The sequence below is a fragment of the Struthio camelus genome, chromosome 3 (genome assembly GCF_040807025.1).
Source record: "Struthio camelus isolate bStrCam1 chromosome 3, bStrCam1.hap1, whole genome shotgun sequence".
Taxonomy (NCBI): Eukaryota; Metazoa; Chordata; class Aves; order Struthioniformes; family Struthionidae; genus Struthio; species Struthio camelus.
Window position 1 is genome coordinate 4,086,755 of NC_090944.1, and position 16,277 is coordinate 4,103,031.

The 16,277-nt window shown below is 56.5% G+C and overlaps 1 protein-coding gene and 1 pseudogene across 1 annotated transcript in view; both read left to right on the forward strand.

Moving 5' to 3' along the window:
* Positions 1 to 6,698, forward strand: part of LOC138066510 (otoferlin-like) — an 84,221-nt gene extending 77,523 nt beyond the window's left edge. The window contains 5 exon segments of the mRNA XM_068936379.1: positions 2,127 to 2,237; positions 4,461 to 4,702; positions 5,263 to 5,441; positions 5,648 to 5,748; positions 6,518 to 6,698. Coding sequence (XP_068792480.1) covers positions 2,127 to 2,237; positions 4,461 to 4,702; positions 5,263 to 5,441; positions 5,648 to 5,748; positions 6,518 to 6,698 — 814 coding nt within the window.
* Positions 6,699 to 8,017: 1,319 nt separating this feature from the next.
* LOC138066511 (otoferlin-like) overlaps positions 8,018 to 16,277 on the forward strand; it is a 155,927-nt pseudogene continuing 147,667 nt past the window's right edge.

A 16,277-nucleotide genomic window follows, 5' to 3' on the forward strand; every position in this document is an offset into this window, starting at 1 on the left:
CAGACTGGCATGGCCAGAGATCCCAAGACTGGAGGCATCAAATGCTGTCTTCCGCTTCCCCACAGGTTGTGGAGCTGCCCTTGCAGGGTGCTTCAGTTCCCATCTGTTCAGTTCCCTGCAGCTCCTCACCTCTCTGTGTCAGTCTAGACGAGGAGTTCAAATTGCTAGCTAGTGCCTGGTATGGGGAAGGGGGCAGACCAATGCAGCCAGCCCGAACGCAGCCCCAGGGGCAGGGGTTAGCCTAGGTCAGGGCGTCCACAGGCCCTTGGCTGGAGGGGAGAGTTTCCCAGTCTGGCTGGGGCTCTGGGCAAGGAAGGGCCCTGGCACCAGGCGGATCACTGGGAGAGACTTGGTAAAGGCAGGTAGGACAGAGCAGGCAGCAGACAGTGAACTAGAGAGCTCTCCTTCCCATTCCTGTCCTCTCCACCTCTGCCCTCCGATGCTCAGCCCCTCTAGGAGTCCTTTAGACAGAAGGAAGACATTGCGTTCCTCAGCATCCATGCTAGGCCAATTTTACCCAGCTAGACTGTGTCCTTGGGCCCCTTTTGCCCGTCCCCGGGGGCTGGGATGCAGAGGCCGTATTTGCATCCTCGTGGGAATCTCTTGCACTCCTGTGCTCAGTCGACTGGTGTTTGGCTCCAAAGCACAATGAAAGTGGAGACAATTTCCTCTGATCTCCGAGGGCCGTAGCTTGGATGTGAAGAGCAGGGCAGGCAGCTGCAGGAAAGCTGAAGCCAGAGAAAGCTCTAGTTGCTGAAGCAGCCTGGAAAAAACAGAGGTTTATCTGCAATGCAGCCAGGGGCAGCCATGCTCAGTAGTGCCCCGTGTGCTGGAGTTGAGACATTCCTCCAGAGGGGCTGAAGGGAGGATTTCAGTAGCCTTGAAAACACCAATGCACCCTTCCCTGTGGGGAAAATGGAGCAGGAAGGGCTATGGCTCTGGTCGCTCTGTTTTGGCAGGGATAAACGTGAGCTCCAGTCAAGTTACACATGGACACATCAGCCCATGTATGTCTTCACATGTGCACTGGAGAGCACCTGCGTGAGTGCCTGTGTCTGTAGGAAGATGCTGTATTTCAGCAAGGTTCTGCTGATGTATCATCCTCGGGATTTAACGCAGCTCCCCCCTCTTTGCCAGGAGTTTCAGCATGTAACACGAGCTGACGGTGTGGCCTGTTAGCTCTGAAGAGCATCCCTGTGTTGCTTGGACAAGTGCTAGGTGCTATAGAGGAACAGCACAGAGAAAGCCCCCCCCTGCCCTCCCCCGCAACAGGAGCAGGCAGGAGGGTGCTGGCACTGAAGATGGCAGGAATCTCACAGTTCCACAGGAGTCCCTGGCACTTGCAGCCATGTGATGTGATTGTGGCCACAGGGCTGCCTTTCTCTGCCACTGTCTTCCAGTCCTCTTCTAGCCCGTCCACACTGCAGCTGCTTCCAGTTCAAGGAAACTGGCTTCTGCTTTTCCTCTGGCAACTCCCACGGGAGCTGGTTTATCCATCAGCACAATTCCCAAGCGAACTGAGTGTGTCTGGGAAACCCCAGTTGCCTGCACACCAAAGGCAATGCTGGGAATATCTTACAGGCTCCAAACTTGCTGGAGTCCTAGGAAAGGCAGTGATGCCCGATGAAGTGACTGGGACACAAGAGCAGGTAGAGCCTTTGGAGCTGACTTCTGAAGGCAGGGGAAAATTGTCCTGTGTTTCCAGGAGGGTGGCCCGGTTGGGTAAGGTGGGGAAATGAGGAAAAGAGCTGGCTTCAGACTGTTTTGCAGGGCCAACAGACCCGCATTGTAACCACAAATGTACCTGAGACTAAGGCTGTGCTGTCTCCTAGAGCCTTTGGCTCGGGCCATGCAGCAGTTCAGAGTAGATGAAGGTAAAAGTCCCTTTGTTGCTCCTCTGACCCTGCCTGGGCTGCCTCCGAGCTGAGGCACCATTTCCCTCTGTGTTCCTGCCCTGTTGGTCCCTAGGACAAGACAGCTGCGAGTGGAGCCCTGCAGTTGGCGTTCCTGCCGCCCTGTTTCCTGCAGCATCATCCCATTCCCTTCTGCCCACCCCATCTCCTCCTGCCCCTTCCCTCTGTTCCCCCCTCTGTGCCTCACCTCCTGGTCTCCCTTCCTGCTGCCAGATATGAGCTTAGAGTGATAGTGTGGAGCACAGACGAGGTCATCCTGGAGGACGATGACTACTTGACTGGCGAGAAATCCAGGGACGTTTTTGTCAGCGGGGTATGTACGATGTGGCTGGCCAGTGCCACCACTTCCACTTCTCCTCGAGGTGGGGTCCTGGTGCTCACTTAGGCCTGGTTTTGGAGAGGGGGGTTCTGTGATGCAGCTAGGAAGGGTTTCCCCATGGGGAGGGCCAGATGATGCCAGTGCTGCTGTTATGTGCTGTGCTCTGTCTCTGCCTCTGTGTCTCTCTTGCTGGCTGCTTGACGTACTGTGTGTGTCTGTCTGTGCTGCCTGGCCTGGTTGCCCAGCTTTGAGCTGCGGGTCATTATCTGGAACACGGATGAGGTGGTTTTGGAAGATGATGCTTTCCTGGTGGGAGAGAAGATGTCTGACATCTATGTCAGGGGGTAATAGCCGAGGTCTTGCTGCTTGCTCCCTTCTGCCCCTCTCCCCTTGGACAGGACCTGAGTGCGGGCTGTTCCTCTACTCGTCTGTGCCTCAGGTCTGCTTCCCGACATTCATAGCTCCTGGCAGGCACAGTGCTTCCGTCCCCCTTGGCTCTGGTCTTGGTGTCCCCAGTTGGCTCTTCAGCCCAACATGCCTCCACTTCCAGCATCTGGATCCAAATTCCAGGTAGCTTCCTGGTGGTGACCCTCTCTCTGCTTCTCTCTCATCCACCGCTTCCAAAACTCCCCTGTTTTAGAGACAAGAGAACCCGCACCTTCACATACCAATTCTTTACAAGACATTTCTCTCCTGAGCTGCCAGGATACAGCTAAATCTGGGGGGGTGGGGGGGGGGGCGTGGGTGGAGAAGGTTATTTGATCTCAGACCCCACTGACCCTCCCCATATTCAGCATGGGGGCAGATGGTACCTGTGGACCTTCTCTGAGTGAGCCCTGGCCCACGACTTACCTTAACGTGCTTGTGAGTCCCTTTTCTCCTGTCCTCATATAGCAGGGCTCTGAGACTGGCCCTCAGCATGGGCTCCGCCAAATTTGGTCCCCAGATTTCCCTTTCCCGTCCCTGCGGAGCTGCCTGAACTGTCCTGCTTCAGCAAGAGTCGATTTGGATTTCCCAGATCCTTTCATTCATTTTGAATTGACACGCACAGGTTAAGATGCAACTAGATCATAGCGCAATGTGCAGCAGGCAAGAAAACAAGCTTTCTCCAAAGGCTTAAACCCTATGTCATGGCAAAGAGGCATGAGGAGGAAGGTCAGATTAGTGTAGCAGAATCTAAGGCTGATGGCTGACATCACAGCATGCAGTGACTTCCCACAGCTCTGCTAAACTGCTCACTGCTTCCCAAAAGCTACCCTGCTGCTCTGCAGGCTTGTGTGCTGAGGCCAGGTCTCCTCGTCTTGCACCTCATGCTGCTCTTGGAGAACGTGTTCCATTTTCTATGTCTGGTCCTGTTTGCAGAGTGCAGTGGAGGGTTGTTTAGGGCAGTGCATGCAGTGCCTGCCTCGGCATTCCCAGTGCCATGCTGCACAGAGGGCAGGTGCCCTTGGAGCGATGAACTTTAACATGCTGGCAGGACCCATGCTCTCTCATGCCGTTGCTGCATACTGGCAGGCGTGTGAAATTTGTGTCTGTGTACATGTGCGTGAGGGGGACAAGGTCTTGTCACTGTCTGTTTCAAGGCTGGTAAGTAGGTGGTTTATGCATGGGTGGCTTTTCTGCGATGACTCTGAATCTGAAACGTGAGAGGCCTTCCCTTTGTGCTTGGGGTGGGATTGCTTGCCCTGTGTGTTTTGCAGGGCCGAGCGGGAGTGTCAGCATGCTCAGAGGCCAGGGGAACAACCCTGTACTAAGTGTCTAAGCACGGACCCATGTCCCTGCTGGCTGCAGCCCCTCAGGACCAAGCGACTCACACAAATCTGAGAGTTCCCTGAGGAACAGAGGTGTCCTGTCATGTCGAAGAAGCTGAGGAATATTCATAATGCTCCTTCAGCAAGCTCTGCTCCAGACTTCCCAGCAGTGCTGCCTGCTCCTTTCCATCTCTTGAACATCCCCCTGCCCAGAGCAAGACCCCGATAACCAGCTTGCATGTTGCTCCCTCAATCAGCCTGTTCCCTCTAGGGCCCTCATGCCCATGTTGCCTCTTGGCGAGGCTGACATGGTGATTTGAGCAACCCTAGCCCATTGCTCGTTACTCTTGAGTCCTTCCAGTGTGTCCATGCCTTGCTGGCCTGGAGACATGCCAGCTGTATGCGCAGGATGGCCCTGTGCCCTCTCCTCCCTCCTGCTAATATGTGCCACCCCTCTCATCCCTCTGGGCCCTGCAGGTGGCTGAAGGGCCAGCAGGAGGACAAGCAAGACACAGATGTCCCTTACCCCTCACTCACTGGCGAGGGCAACTTCAGTTGGCGCTCCACCTTTCCCTTTGACTACCTGATGGCAGAGAAGAAGATGGTCATCTCCAAGAAGGAGTCTATGTTCTCCTGGGATGAGACTGAAGACAAGCTCCCTGCTCGCCTCACCCTGCAGGTCTGGGATGCCTACCACTTCTCGGCCGACGATTTCCTCGGTAAGAGGGGAGGGCCAGCTGAGCTGGGGTGACAGGGAAGCTGGAGGGATAGGGGGAGGTTACATGGCTGATGGAGCAGGAAGGCATGTGGGATGAGACAAGGTTTATGTAGGAACAGATCCTGGAAGGACAGCCCTGGTCTTTAAGCCAATTGTGTCCTACAAACGCCTTTGGATGCTGCAGGTAAGAGCAGTTAGGCTAAGAGGCCTTGTCTTCATGCTGCTGTTCAAAGGCTGCTCCTGTAGCAAAGGCATTAGCTTTTTCCCTTAGGTGCCTGTCTGGGAGCTCTATGCCCAAGCTAGTTTTGGAGTGCAGGGTGGCTGGAAGCCGTGGGCAGATGTTTGAGAGGGTGAGAGGAGGTGGGGACGTGACCCAAAAAGCAGGCTATAGTGGAGAGATCGGAGGATGCATGGCCGTAGATGTGTGGGAGGATGCCAGGACACACAGCTCAGGGCAGGAAATGTTGCTCGCCAGGGCAGGAAATGTTGGCCCAGCCCGCCTCCAGCCAAAGACTCACAGTTGAGGGGTGCCACCATGTATCCTTCGCCCTCTCCTACCAGGGGCAATCGAGCTGGACCTGAAGCGCTTTCCCCGGGGAGCTAAGACTGCAAAGCAGTGCAGCATGGAGATGGGGACAAATGAGGCAGAGCTGGCCATGGTTTCCCTCTTCAAGCAGAAGCGAGTGAAAGGCTGGTGGCCGTTTGTGGCCAGGGATGAAAACGATGAGCTGGAGATGACGGCAAGGATGGGGAGAAGCGGGGGGATTTTCTCTCCTGGGGACTGCATCCTCTGTGTACACGGAGGCCCCTTTGCAGAGCTCCTTCATGCCTGCCTCTGCTACATGGGGCCCCCTCTGCTCACCATGTCGCTGGCTGGCACCGTCTCTGGGGCCTGCGGTGGAGAGCGTTGCCCATGTCTCAGCAGGCCTCTCTCTGCTCCCTGCAGGGAAAAGTTGAAGCTGAACTACAGCTCCTGAGAGCAGAGGAGGCAGAGAAATCGCCTGCTGGGCTGGCTCGCAATGAGCCTGACCCACTGGAGAAACCCAAGTAACTAGGAGACGCCTCTCCCCCAGCAGATGCCTGGATTTGTGGGAGATGCTGCGTCGGGTGGTTCCCGGGGAGGTAGCCAGGCAGGGAAAGGTTAGAAAGGGGTCACTTATCTGGGGATGTAGGAATGAGGGCTGCGGGCAGGGTAAAAGGGGCAGAGTCACCTCTCCTGGTTCATTCCAGTGCCCTCTATTTACTTCCCTGCCTTTCCTTAGTCTCTTCCTTCTCTCCTTCCCTTCCTAGCTCCATCCCCCTTTCCCAGCCTCCCACCTCTTCTTCCTCCCCTCTGGTACCCGTTGCCAGGACATCAGCTTCATCAGGACCCCCTCCCCCACCCCCCCACTCAAGTCCCTGCACTCCTTCTGGCACAAATTCTGCTGGCTCCTCTTGGAAACCCTCCTGATCCTCAAGGTCAGGCTCTTTCACTGCGTGAAGGGTTATCCAAGGAAGGAGATCGTGGGCTCTCTGACAGTGCCCCTCTCCATTGCCAGCTGGGCTTGTAAAAGGAAAGTCAAGGCTGTGCCAGGGTGCGAGCAGACTGCGGTGAGCCGGGGAGGATCATGCACTTGGGCAGCCACAGGAAAGCCACATCTGGGTGGGGATGGTTGCTGTGGCCCCAACCCAGAGAGAGCCTGCTGCACCCTGGAGTGGCTGGGTGGGACACAATGCTGCCGCCGCATTGGCTCACATGTTGGTTGTATTGCTTGTTGTGCCTGCCCTCCCTTTCTGTGGCCATGGCATTCATGACAGATGCTTGCTTCCCCAACAGCCGCCCAGACACATCCTTCATGTGGTTCCTCAACCCCCTCAAGTCCATCAAATACCTCACCTGCACCCGCTACAAGTGGCTCATCATCAAAATAGTGTTGGCCCTGCTGCTCCTCATCCTGCTGGCCCTCTTCCTTTACAGCATGCCAGGCTACATGGTCAAGAAGCTCGTGGGAGCGTGAGGCAAAGGGGCCTCCCCCACACGCCTAGCCCAGCGCCACCGCCTGCCCCAGCCCCATGCCCTTCTCCTCGCCTCTGCCTTGCAGCAACCTTGAGGGACATCTCCTCCCTGCTGCTGTGCCTCCTATTTTGCGTTTCTGCTTTGTGGATCCCTTTCTTGGCTTTACTCTCAGAGCAGTGGGGTTGGAGAAGGCCTCTGGTCCCCAGGCTGTCCTGTGTCCCTCACCTGGGCTGGCAGAGATGCGTGGCTGGCTACTCTGGGTCACCCGTGCTGTGGGTCCCAGATGCCTTGACCCACTGGGGGCAGAGGTCGGTGCCCCCTCTGGGCAGCTCAGCTCCTCTGCCCCAGCAGAAAGCAGAGGGAGCACTAGGGTTACGTTGCTGGAGCTGTGGGAATGCTGCCTAAATGCTTGTTCACAGGACACGTTAAAAGCAGTCATGAACCAGTGACGTGGGGCAGAGCAGCCAGGGCTTGCTGGGAGCACGCCAGCCCCTCGGGCTTGGGGACAAGGCACAGAGCAGCCCCAAAGCCTGGCCTCCATGCCAGTACTGCCGCTGCCCCCCTCCTAGCCCTGAAGGTCACTGCCCCTGACTGCAGGGGCTGATGCCACCACAGGGCACGCCAGCCACCCTGCCCCAACAGCAGTTGAGACTTGGCAGAGCCCTTGGGCTCTGCAAGGGGCAGACTGGGCTGCCCCATCCCCAGGAAGGCAGATTTCCAGCAGCTCAAGCATCTTTCTAAGGCCACTGAAAGCAGCAGTGGTGGTGGGACTTGCCTGAAGGCTCCCATGGAGCCACGTTCTCTGGTGCAGTGTGAGCTCAGCGTGGTCTGCTGGTTTACCTATTTATTTTGTACTGACCACTACTTCTTGGGGCTGGGGCTTTTCTTGCTGTGTATATTGGGGGAGGGAGGGAAGGTCTCTTTCTTCAGCCCACTGCAATATAAAGCTGTTGAAGATCCACCTTTCTCAGCTTCAAGTGTGCAAGGCCCTTACTCACTACCTGGGGAGCTCTTGGGGTTGTTTTTAGGATGATGTTGTTTTGGTTTGTCAATAAAAGTTAGTTTAAGCTCTTCCAGAAGAGCTGCTGTCTGCCACTGCCCTCTGTTACCCAGCCACACGTGCCCTGGGGGTTCACTTCCAGCCCCAAGCACAGATTGGACCCCCCAGGGCCGAGACCCCTTGCCCACTAGGCTGTGGACATATATACTAAATGCCACCATAGACTTGAGAATAGTTTATGTGGTCAGGGACCTGTGCAGATCTTCGAGTGCAACCGCGCTGCTTGAAGCTTGGCCAGCTGGAGCAGCTTGCTCATGGTCATGTCCAGTCAAGTTTGTATTCTCTACAAGAATGGAGATGCCACGGACTCTCTGGGGAACTCATTGCAGTGTTTAACCACCCTCACAGTAAAGAAGTATTTTCTGATCTTTAAGTGCAATTTCCTGTATTTCAGTTTGTGCCACTTGCCCCTTGTCCTGTCATTCAGCATCACTGAGAGGAGTCTTGCTCTCTCTTCTTTACTCCCCCTCCCCAATCACATACTAAGATGATCCCCCAGAGGCTTCTCCTCTCCAGGCTTAACAGTCCCAGCTCTCTCAGGCTCTCCTTGTCTGACAGATGCTCCAGTGCCTTAATCATCTTCGTTGCCCTTTGCTGGATTCACTACAGGAGCTCCGTGTGTCTCTTGTAGTGGGGAGTGCAGAACTGGACACAGTACTCCAGGTGTGTCGTCAGCAGTGCTGTGTGGAGGGGAAGGACCACCTCCATCGACCTGCTGGTAAAGCTCTTCCTAATGCAGCTCATGATGCTGTTGGCCTTTCCAGCTTTGGAGTCGATTGGCCCCAGCCTGTATTGGTGCATGGAGTTGTTCCTGCCTGGCTGCAGAACTTGGCATTTCCTTCTGCCCCACCCTGGGCTTGGAGTTTGTGCAAAGCTGAGGGTGCTGCTCTAGTGGTGGCTGCAAGGCCTGGATCACCCTCCAGCAAAGCAGATCAGGGATGCTGCTCCTCAGTGCCCTCCAGTGCTTGGCCTTGCAGCCAGGGTTTGGGTGAGAGGAGCGTCAGGTGGGGCCTGGGGGTGCCCTGGCAGACCAGGTGTGTGGAAGTGATGTGGCCATGGCATCACAATGCCGGGGTCTTTCTGGAGGTGGGGCTGGGGGAAGTGCCGCTGTCACTTTGCCTGCGAGCGAGCGAGCGAGTGTGCGAGCGAGTGCGCGAGCAGGTGGAGAGCGTGGTGTTGAGCTGGGGCGAAGGAGCAAGGCAGCGGGGTAAGAGCTGGCTCCTTCCGTCTCTCTGCAGTCTCCTCCCCTCGGGGCGCTCTCCCTGGCTTTGTCGCCCCCCCAGCGCCCACCACCCGCTGCACGCTCCCTCGGCGGGCACAAGTGCCACAATCAGGCAAACGTCCCCGCCGCGAAGCCCAGCCACGCTCGGGCACCATTCTGCGCCCTTGCTGCTCACGACCCGGTGTCCCCGCGTCACACGTGGGAAAGCAGTGGCGGGAGCGGGCAGCCAGGCAAGGCCGACGGAGTGAGGGCACCATGCCCTGCTTTTTGCAGAGTTGCTCTCGGCGGCCTTTGGCTCTTCTCCTGGTGTCAGATTGACGCTGTCGATCTTGGGGTGCGGAGGAGCGTGCACAGGGTGAGCCGCAGAGTGGAGCAGTCAGAGTTGGGGGAGGTTGGTGGAGGGGCGTTGGAGGGGCGGTGGGGAGCAGGGCTTTGGGGGCTGCTGGTCTGCCTTGGTCGGGGAGGGGGAGGGTGGCTGCAAGGGGCGGCGTGCTCAGAGGTGGGTGCTGTGTTTTGGGTGGCACTCTTGGAGCAGGACGTGGAGGCGGAGCGCTGAGCAGGCTGCACGCTCGCGGCGCGCTTCCGGTGGCGGCATGGAGCCTCGGAGGCTGAGCGTCGTGGGCGAGTTTGTGGTGCTGAGCCTCTTTGTGGTGTGCCTGGCCCACATGCCCTCGGTCGTCAACGTCCTCACGATCCTGTGCATAGCGGTGGTGTTGGTGCCGGCGGGGAAAAGGCCCTGGCCCAAGGTAGGAGTCAGCCTGGGCATGGCCCCGAGCTGGCGCGGGCAGCGAGAGGGCTGAGGCCGCGGCAGCACCTGCAGCAAGGGCAGCCTGACGGTGCTGCGCGCAAGCCTGCCTCCAGCCTCAGCTCTGCGTGCCCCGCGCAGCCCTTCCGCGAGCAGGGGGCCTCTTGGCGCAGCGTGGATGCTCGCCACTAAGGCAGCGCTCTCTTGGGCTGTGCAGGGGCCTCGCGGCAGTGCTGGCAGCCTGGGCAACGGCAGCGTGGACGAGCCCGGAGGTGAGCAGCCCCGGCCCAGAGCGTAGGCGCGCTCGGCAGCGCCTCCCGGCCAAGACAGCCCAGCGCCGCCAGCGCCCACCGCCCTCGGCCCCAGCTGGGGCTCCGCCCACGGGCTGCCCTCGCTCACTGCCTCTCTGCCTCCTCTTCCAGCAGCCTCCTTCCTGCCCACGGTGCAGACGCAGGACTGTGCAGCCAGCCGGCAGGCAGGGTAAGCGGAGGCCTGGCCTGCAGGGGGGCTGCCCCACAGCCCTGGCCAGGCCCACCCCAGGCAAGAGCCCGATGCAGCCCAGAGCCACAGACCTGCGCCTGGCCTGGGCCCCCCAAAGAGCAGGGCATGGCATGGCTAGGGCTGGGGTCGACGTGCGGGATGCCCAGGACATGGCGCATGCCTGCTGCTCACCAACTGGGAAGCCCCTTTGCTCCTTGCCCACTGCTGCAGCCCTGGCCCCAGCGCCCCCTCTGCCCGCACCCTGGCACCCTTTGGCGTCTGCCGCCACCACCAGGGCTTCCCCCTGGGGCACCCAAGGCAGCCTCCTCACCTCCTTTCTCCCTCCCAGGCTCACAAGCGAGGACACCTTGCCCCCTCGCCACCTCCTGCCGACCTCGGAGCCGGACACGGATGGATGGAAGTTGGATGGCCCTCTCCCACTGCCACCAGCCTCCATCCTGCTGGACGCTCCCCCAACACCTGCAGGAGTGCTGGGTGAGCTGCTTGTGCCCACAGCCCTCCCGCCATCCCCACCACGCAGGCGGGTCCGCTTTGGGCGCAACCAGACCGTGTTGCTGAGCGAGGAAGGACACGAGCTGCTGGACTGCCTCCCCAAAGCCCCACACCTCGACTGGCCAGCCCACATCCCGCGCCGGTCCATCCTGCACTGTGCCTGGGCACCCGTCCCGCTGGCAGGGGAAGGCACAGTGCGGCCAGTTTCGCCCCCCGGGCAGTCCGAGGAGGAAGAGGACGAGGAGCCAGCGTGTGCCACCTCCCTGCAGCGCTGGCCCACCATGCAGCTCTGGAGCCCACCACCGGAGGCGCCCTCCCCTCCCGCTGCAGCCGCCGGCTGCACAGCGGCCCTGGCCTGCCTGCTGTGCCCAGCCTGCCCAGCCTGCCCTGCAGGCGCCTTCAGAGGGCTGCGCAAGGGCCTCCGCAGATGCGCCTCCTTCCTGCGAAGGCCACGGCGAGTGCTCAGGAGGCGCCAGGCAAGGGCCAGCTGATTGGGGCCAGCAGCAGGCTCCGCGCCTGGGCAGAGGTGCCAGTAACCAGCGCCCGCGGAGCTAGACGCCTTTGCCACCTCCGGGCCAGCGTCAATAAACCTCTGAGCAAGACTCTGCGGGAGGCGAGAGTGAAACACCATGTGAAGTGAAAAGAAGGCGGCGCAGGAATGCTCCCTGAGTCTTAGGAAGCCAGCCGTTCCCCGAACTCAGGCTTTCCTGCTCCTGACAGGGCTGAGTAGAGCAGCAACATGCAAAAACATGTCTCCAGAACAGAAGTTTAAATGCTTAGCTCAGATGAACCATCACATAGGAAACTGGCTGTCAGAAGAAGTCCGTGAGATCCTTACAAAGCGCGGTGGATGTGATCCTGGGGGCGCTCTGGAGCAAGATCTGAATTCCCCTGTGAATGGAGACTATGTAGCCTCCAACAGTGATCTGCAGAAAGAAGTTATAAAACGGGGGAGAATTGATATCGGTCAGGGGGCTGAGTGGAAAGATTCATCCAAGCCATCACCCTCAGCAGAACAGTCGGAGGATCCTAAAAGGAATGAGCGTTCCAGAGGCCAAGAGGTCCTCCACTTGATCAAACACCCGGAACTAGAAAATTGCTACGCAAGGAAAAGGGGGAGGGCAGATCTTCAGGTTATCGACAAGACTGCCCTGTGTGACAGCCAGCCCAGGATTGGCAGTGAATACCCCTTCCATTTTCGGCACAAGCTGCTGATGCTGGACTACCGTGGAAGGTCTCTGGTTTGCCAGGAGCATGGCAAAGCAAAAGAAGGCGTTCTGAGCACTCCGAATGCAACAAGCCTTGGCGCTGAGTGCTCAGATAGTGCCTCAGATATGGACAGTGAGTTTTTCAATGCTGAGCGTGAAGAAGGGGATGCCTCTGTTACAGCAGGTCTGACACACACACATGCCATGGACCTCCAGGTGGCGATGTTTCATGGTGCCCATGATTTCACGAGCCAGTACATTTCAACAAACCTCGCTTTGTGCCACTTGGCGCTCCCCCTCCTGCTACCAAATCCATGCACCGCACCAAGAGAGTTCCCTCAGCCAAGTTAAAAAGAGCTGGAAAGGGACGGAACAATTGGGAAAGCAGACCACAGTTAAGAGGAGCAGACCACAATTCAGAGGCACAAAAACAAACCGATTGATCAGGCAGACACACTCATGGTGTCCTTCATACGGATCGGGAGTTCTCCTTCCTCTTCCAAGGCTCAGCTCCTGAATGCTCTGCTGAGTAAACACAAACACGACACTTTCTTCCATCGACATTGCAAAGGCAGCACCAAAGGCTGTCTTCTAACGACAGGTGTTGTGGAGATCTCTTGGTCCTGTGCCAGTGGCAGTGCTGATGACACTTTTGACGGCTGTGTTGCTTTTTGTAACCTGCATGGAGATGCTAGAGGTCATGAACAACAATTGCCGTTTTTACAGCAGATCTCTTCTGTGAAGGAGGCTCTCAGTTAGCTGAGTCTGACCAGAGTGACAAGAAAGGCATGAACATTGTACGTGACCTGTGGCAGTCTCAAAAGCCTTTGATTTGTCTTTTCACTGAAGAAGAGAATGTTGCATGTGGCCGATCTAGCCAGAATGTAAAAAGAGGTATCCAGAACAGAAACGAAGCAGAATTAGTAGAGGAGCTGATAAAAACAATCAGAGACCTACTAGCAAGGTGAAACAACCTCTTAAGGCTTGATGCTTGTCAGGACACAGCTCGCCAACGTGGATTTATTGTGGCTAAAGAGGCAGAAGAGTGTGTGAGAGCCAAAGCAAAGGCAAGAACCTTGGTGGGATTCTTGACAAAGGAGAAATTGTGTTTGAGATCAAATCACAGCTACTGCCTCTTCAAGGACAACTATGGTACCCATGGTGTAAAAAGGAGAAAGAGCTCCCCCGCTTGCAGGAAAAGAGGAACAAGAACATAGAACATCATGGGAGCCAAACTGAGCCAGAGAAGTGTGCAGGACGAAGAAAGCAACTCGACAGAGCGTTCCCCCTCAAGCAGCTGATGAAATCAGTCCTCGCTTTTCTCCAGGCACAGGCAAGAGACACCAAGAAATACTTGCTGCAGTGGAGGAAGGTCTTTAGGGATGACCTGTCCTCTGAGCACTTGGAGGAACTTCAGAAAGAATATCATCAGTGATGGTATCAAATCCTGGAAATAAAGAAAAGCAAGGAAAAAACCAGTCTGAAAACAGCATTGATGAATAAGTTAGAAGCCCTCTCCAATGCAGTCAATGATTCATCCATTGGTCTCAAGCGTCTTTTGAGAGAAGTAGGGCAGATTCGTGAAGCTCTAGAATCCTTGAACTCAAAAGATGAATGTTTTTGCAAACTACCTGAAGTGGCAGTCGATCTGACGGTTTCAGGGTATGCCCTTGAAGTGGTGGATGGTGATGCTTCGTCTGTACGGTGACGATGGCTTGGGGCAATCTTTGACAAATTGAGAAGCTAGGGGAGAGAAGAGCGTTTGTTCTCTCAGTGCTTGGCATCCAGAGCCTGGGGAAGTCAAGCCTGCTGAATGCCATGTTTGGGCTGCAGTGGAACGTCAGTGCGGGGAGAGGCACGCGGGGAGCGTTTATGCAGCTGCTTCAGGTGGACGAGAAACGCCAAGAGGCCGTGGACTTTGATTACAGGCTGATTGTTGACACGGGAGGACTTTGTGCCATGGAGGTGGCCAATAAGCAGTCACTTAATGATGACAATGAGCTAGCCACCTTTGGCATTGGCATTGGCAACATGACTCTGATCAATATCTTGGGAGAAAATCCTGGAGACATGCAAGATGTCCTTCAGCTAGCTGGGCAGGCTTTTCTCCGCATGAAGCAAGTCAATCTTTCGCCAAGCTGCTGCTTTGTGCACCACAATGTTGGAGAAATAACTGCCCAGGAACAAAACATGCAAGGACAAAGACGCCTGCAGGAAAAGCTGCAGGAAATGGCAGGGACAGCCACCCAGCCGCCCAGCAGGCATTCTGCCATGTCACCCACAGTCACTACTTTGCTCACCTCTGGGTGGCAAGGAAACCCACCCAGGGCCCCACCCAACCCCACAGACAGCCAGCACGTGCAGCAGTTAAAGAGCACAATTCTCCAAGGTGCCAAGAAGGGATCGCAGGGCACTATTTCAAGGCTCTCGAGCTTGAAAGTTCGTATGAGTGACTTGTGGAAGGCTCTGCTGAATGAAAAGTATGTTTTCCCTTTCCAAAACACTCGGGAAGTTGCCGCAGACAACAGGTTAGGAACAACCGACAGCCAGTGGACCTGGCAGCTGGGGAGCCACATCCTAGACTTGCAAATGAAACGGAACAATCGGATTAAAAAGGGAGACGTTCCGCAAGTGACTCGAAGAAGCCTTATGGAGGAAGTGCAAGATAAATATGAAAGACTCTCTCTCTTTCCCTCTGGAAAGACTTGGAACCATATTTCAGGGAAGATGACGCCAGTGGGCTTTTGATTCAGCGGAAAGCAAGCATTGAAAATCAACCGCAAGATCTGAGAGAAGCACTTGTGGAAGAGACACAGAGAAAGTCTGCCGAGTTCATTGAACGGGAGAAGAATCCGAGCAAAGGGCATCAGAAGAAGCCAGAATGTGAACACGAGCTTGTCAAGAGAAGGCAACTGGTGGCTTTGTCGCTAAAGAAGGAAGAGCTGCATGAAGAAAAGCTGAGGCAACACTTGGCTAGCCTCTGGAAACAATGGCTCTACAAAGTATCTTCCAGTGCACCTCCTCCTGCAGAACCAAACATAAACCTCCCTAGTGAGACCACTCTGCTGGAACATTTCAAGCAAGAGCCAAACAGAGAGGAAGAAATAAAATGCTTCTTGCCAAAGGATGCATTTCCCATGGCATCCCTTGCAGGCAGTGCAAGAGATCATTGCTGCTGGAAGCTGCATTTCATTTCATCCCTTTGTATTTCAGATGCTAGTCGTACTTCCCAACACATGTATACAATAAACTCGCGGGCTAGCCTTCTGGTCAGGGTGTCTGCTGGTGCTGGTCTTGTGGCGGGGGTTCAGGGGGGAGTGGGGCGTTGTGTTGGGGGTGCTGGTCTTGTCGTGGGGGGTGCAGAGGGGAGTTGGTCCTTGTGTTGGGGGTGCTGGTCTTTGTTTTGAGGTGCAGAGGGGATCTGGACCTTGTGTTGGGGGTGCAGAGGGGATCTGGGTGTTGTTGTGGGGGTGCTTAGAGGAGGTGGGCCTTGTGTTGGGGGAGCTGGTCTTGTCATGGGGGTTCAGAGGGGATCAGGGCCTTGTTTCTGGGGTGCTGGGCCTTGTTTTGGGAGTGCTGGGCTTGTCATGGTGCTGAGGGGATCAGGGCATTGTGTTGGGGGTGCTGGGCATTGTGTAGGGTTTGCTGGGCTTGTTATGGGGGTGCAGAGGGGATCTGGGTCTTGTTTTGGGGGCGCTTAGAGGACGTGGGCCTTATGTTGGGGGTGCTGGGCTTGTCGTGGGGGTCCTGAGTGGTCATGGTGTTGTGTTGGGGGTGGTGGGCCTTGTTTTGGGAGAACTAGGCTTGTTTTCGGGGTGCTTAGGGGATCTGGGCCTTGTTTTCGGGGTGTGGGCCTTGTTTTGGGGGTACTGGGCTTGTCCTAAGGGTGCTGAGGGGATGTGGGCCTTGTTTTCGGGGTACTGTGGGGATCTGGGCGTTGTTTTGGGGGTGCTGGGCCTTGTTGTGGGGGTGTTGAGGGGATCTAGGCCTTTTTTTGGGGGTGCGGAGAGGGTTCCGGAGCACTCGACCAGGTTGCCCAGAGAGGTTGTGGAGTCTCCTTCCCTGGAGATATTCAAAAGCCGCCTGGCCCAATCCTGGGCAATATGCTCCAGAGGACCCTGGCTGAGCAGGGGCGTTGGACTCCAGGATCTCCGGAGGTCCCTTCCAACCTCCACCATTCTCTGAGCCTGTGATTCTGTGAAATGTTAAGGCTAAAATTTTAACACTCACATCCCAGAAGTTTTCTTTTCCTTTCTTCTCAGAATTGGTTCCCGTCGATGGTCGAGCCCATCACACACCTCCCACAATCGCCTGTAATGTGCTCATGTAGTGTTCCAATGTTATAGGTCCTA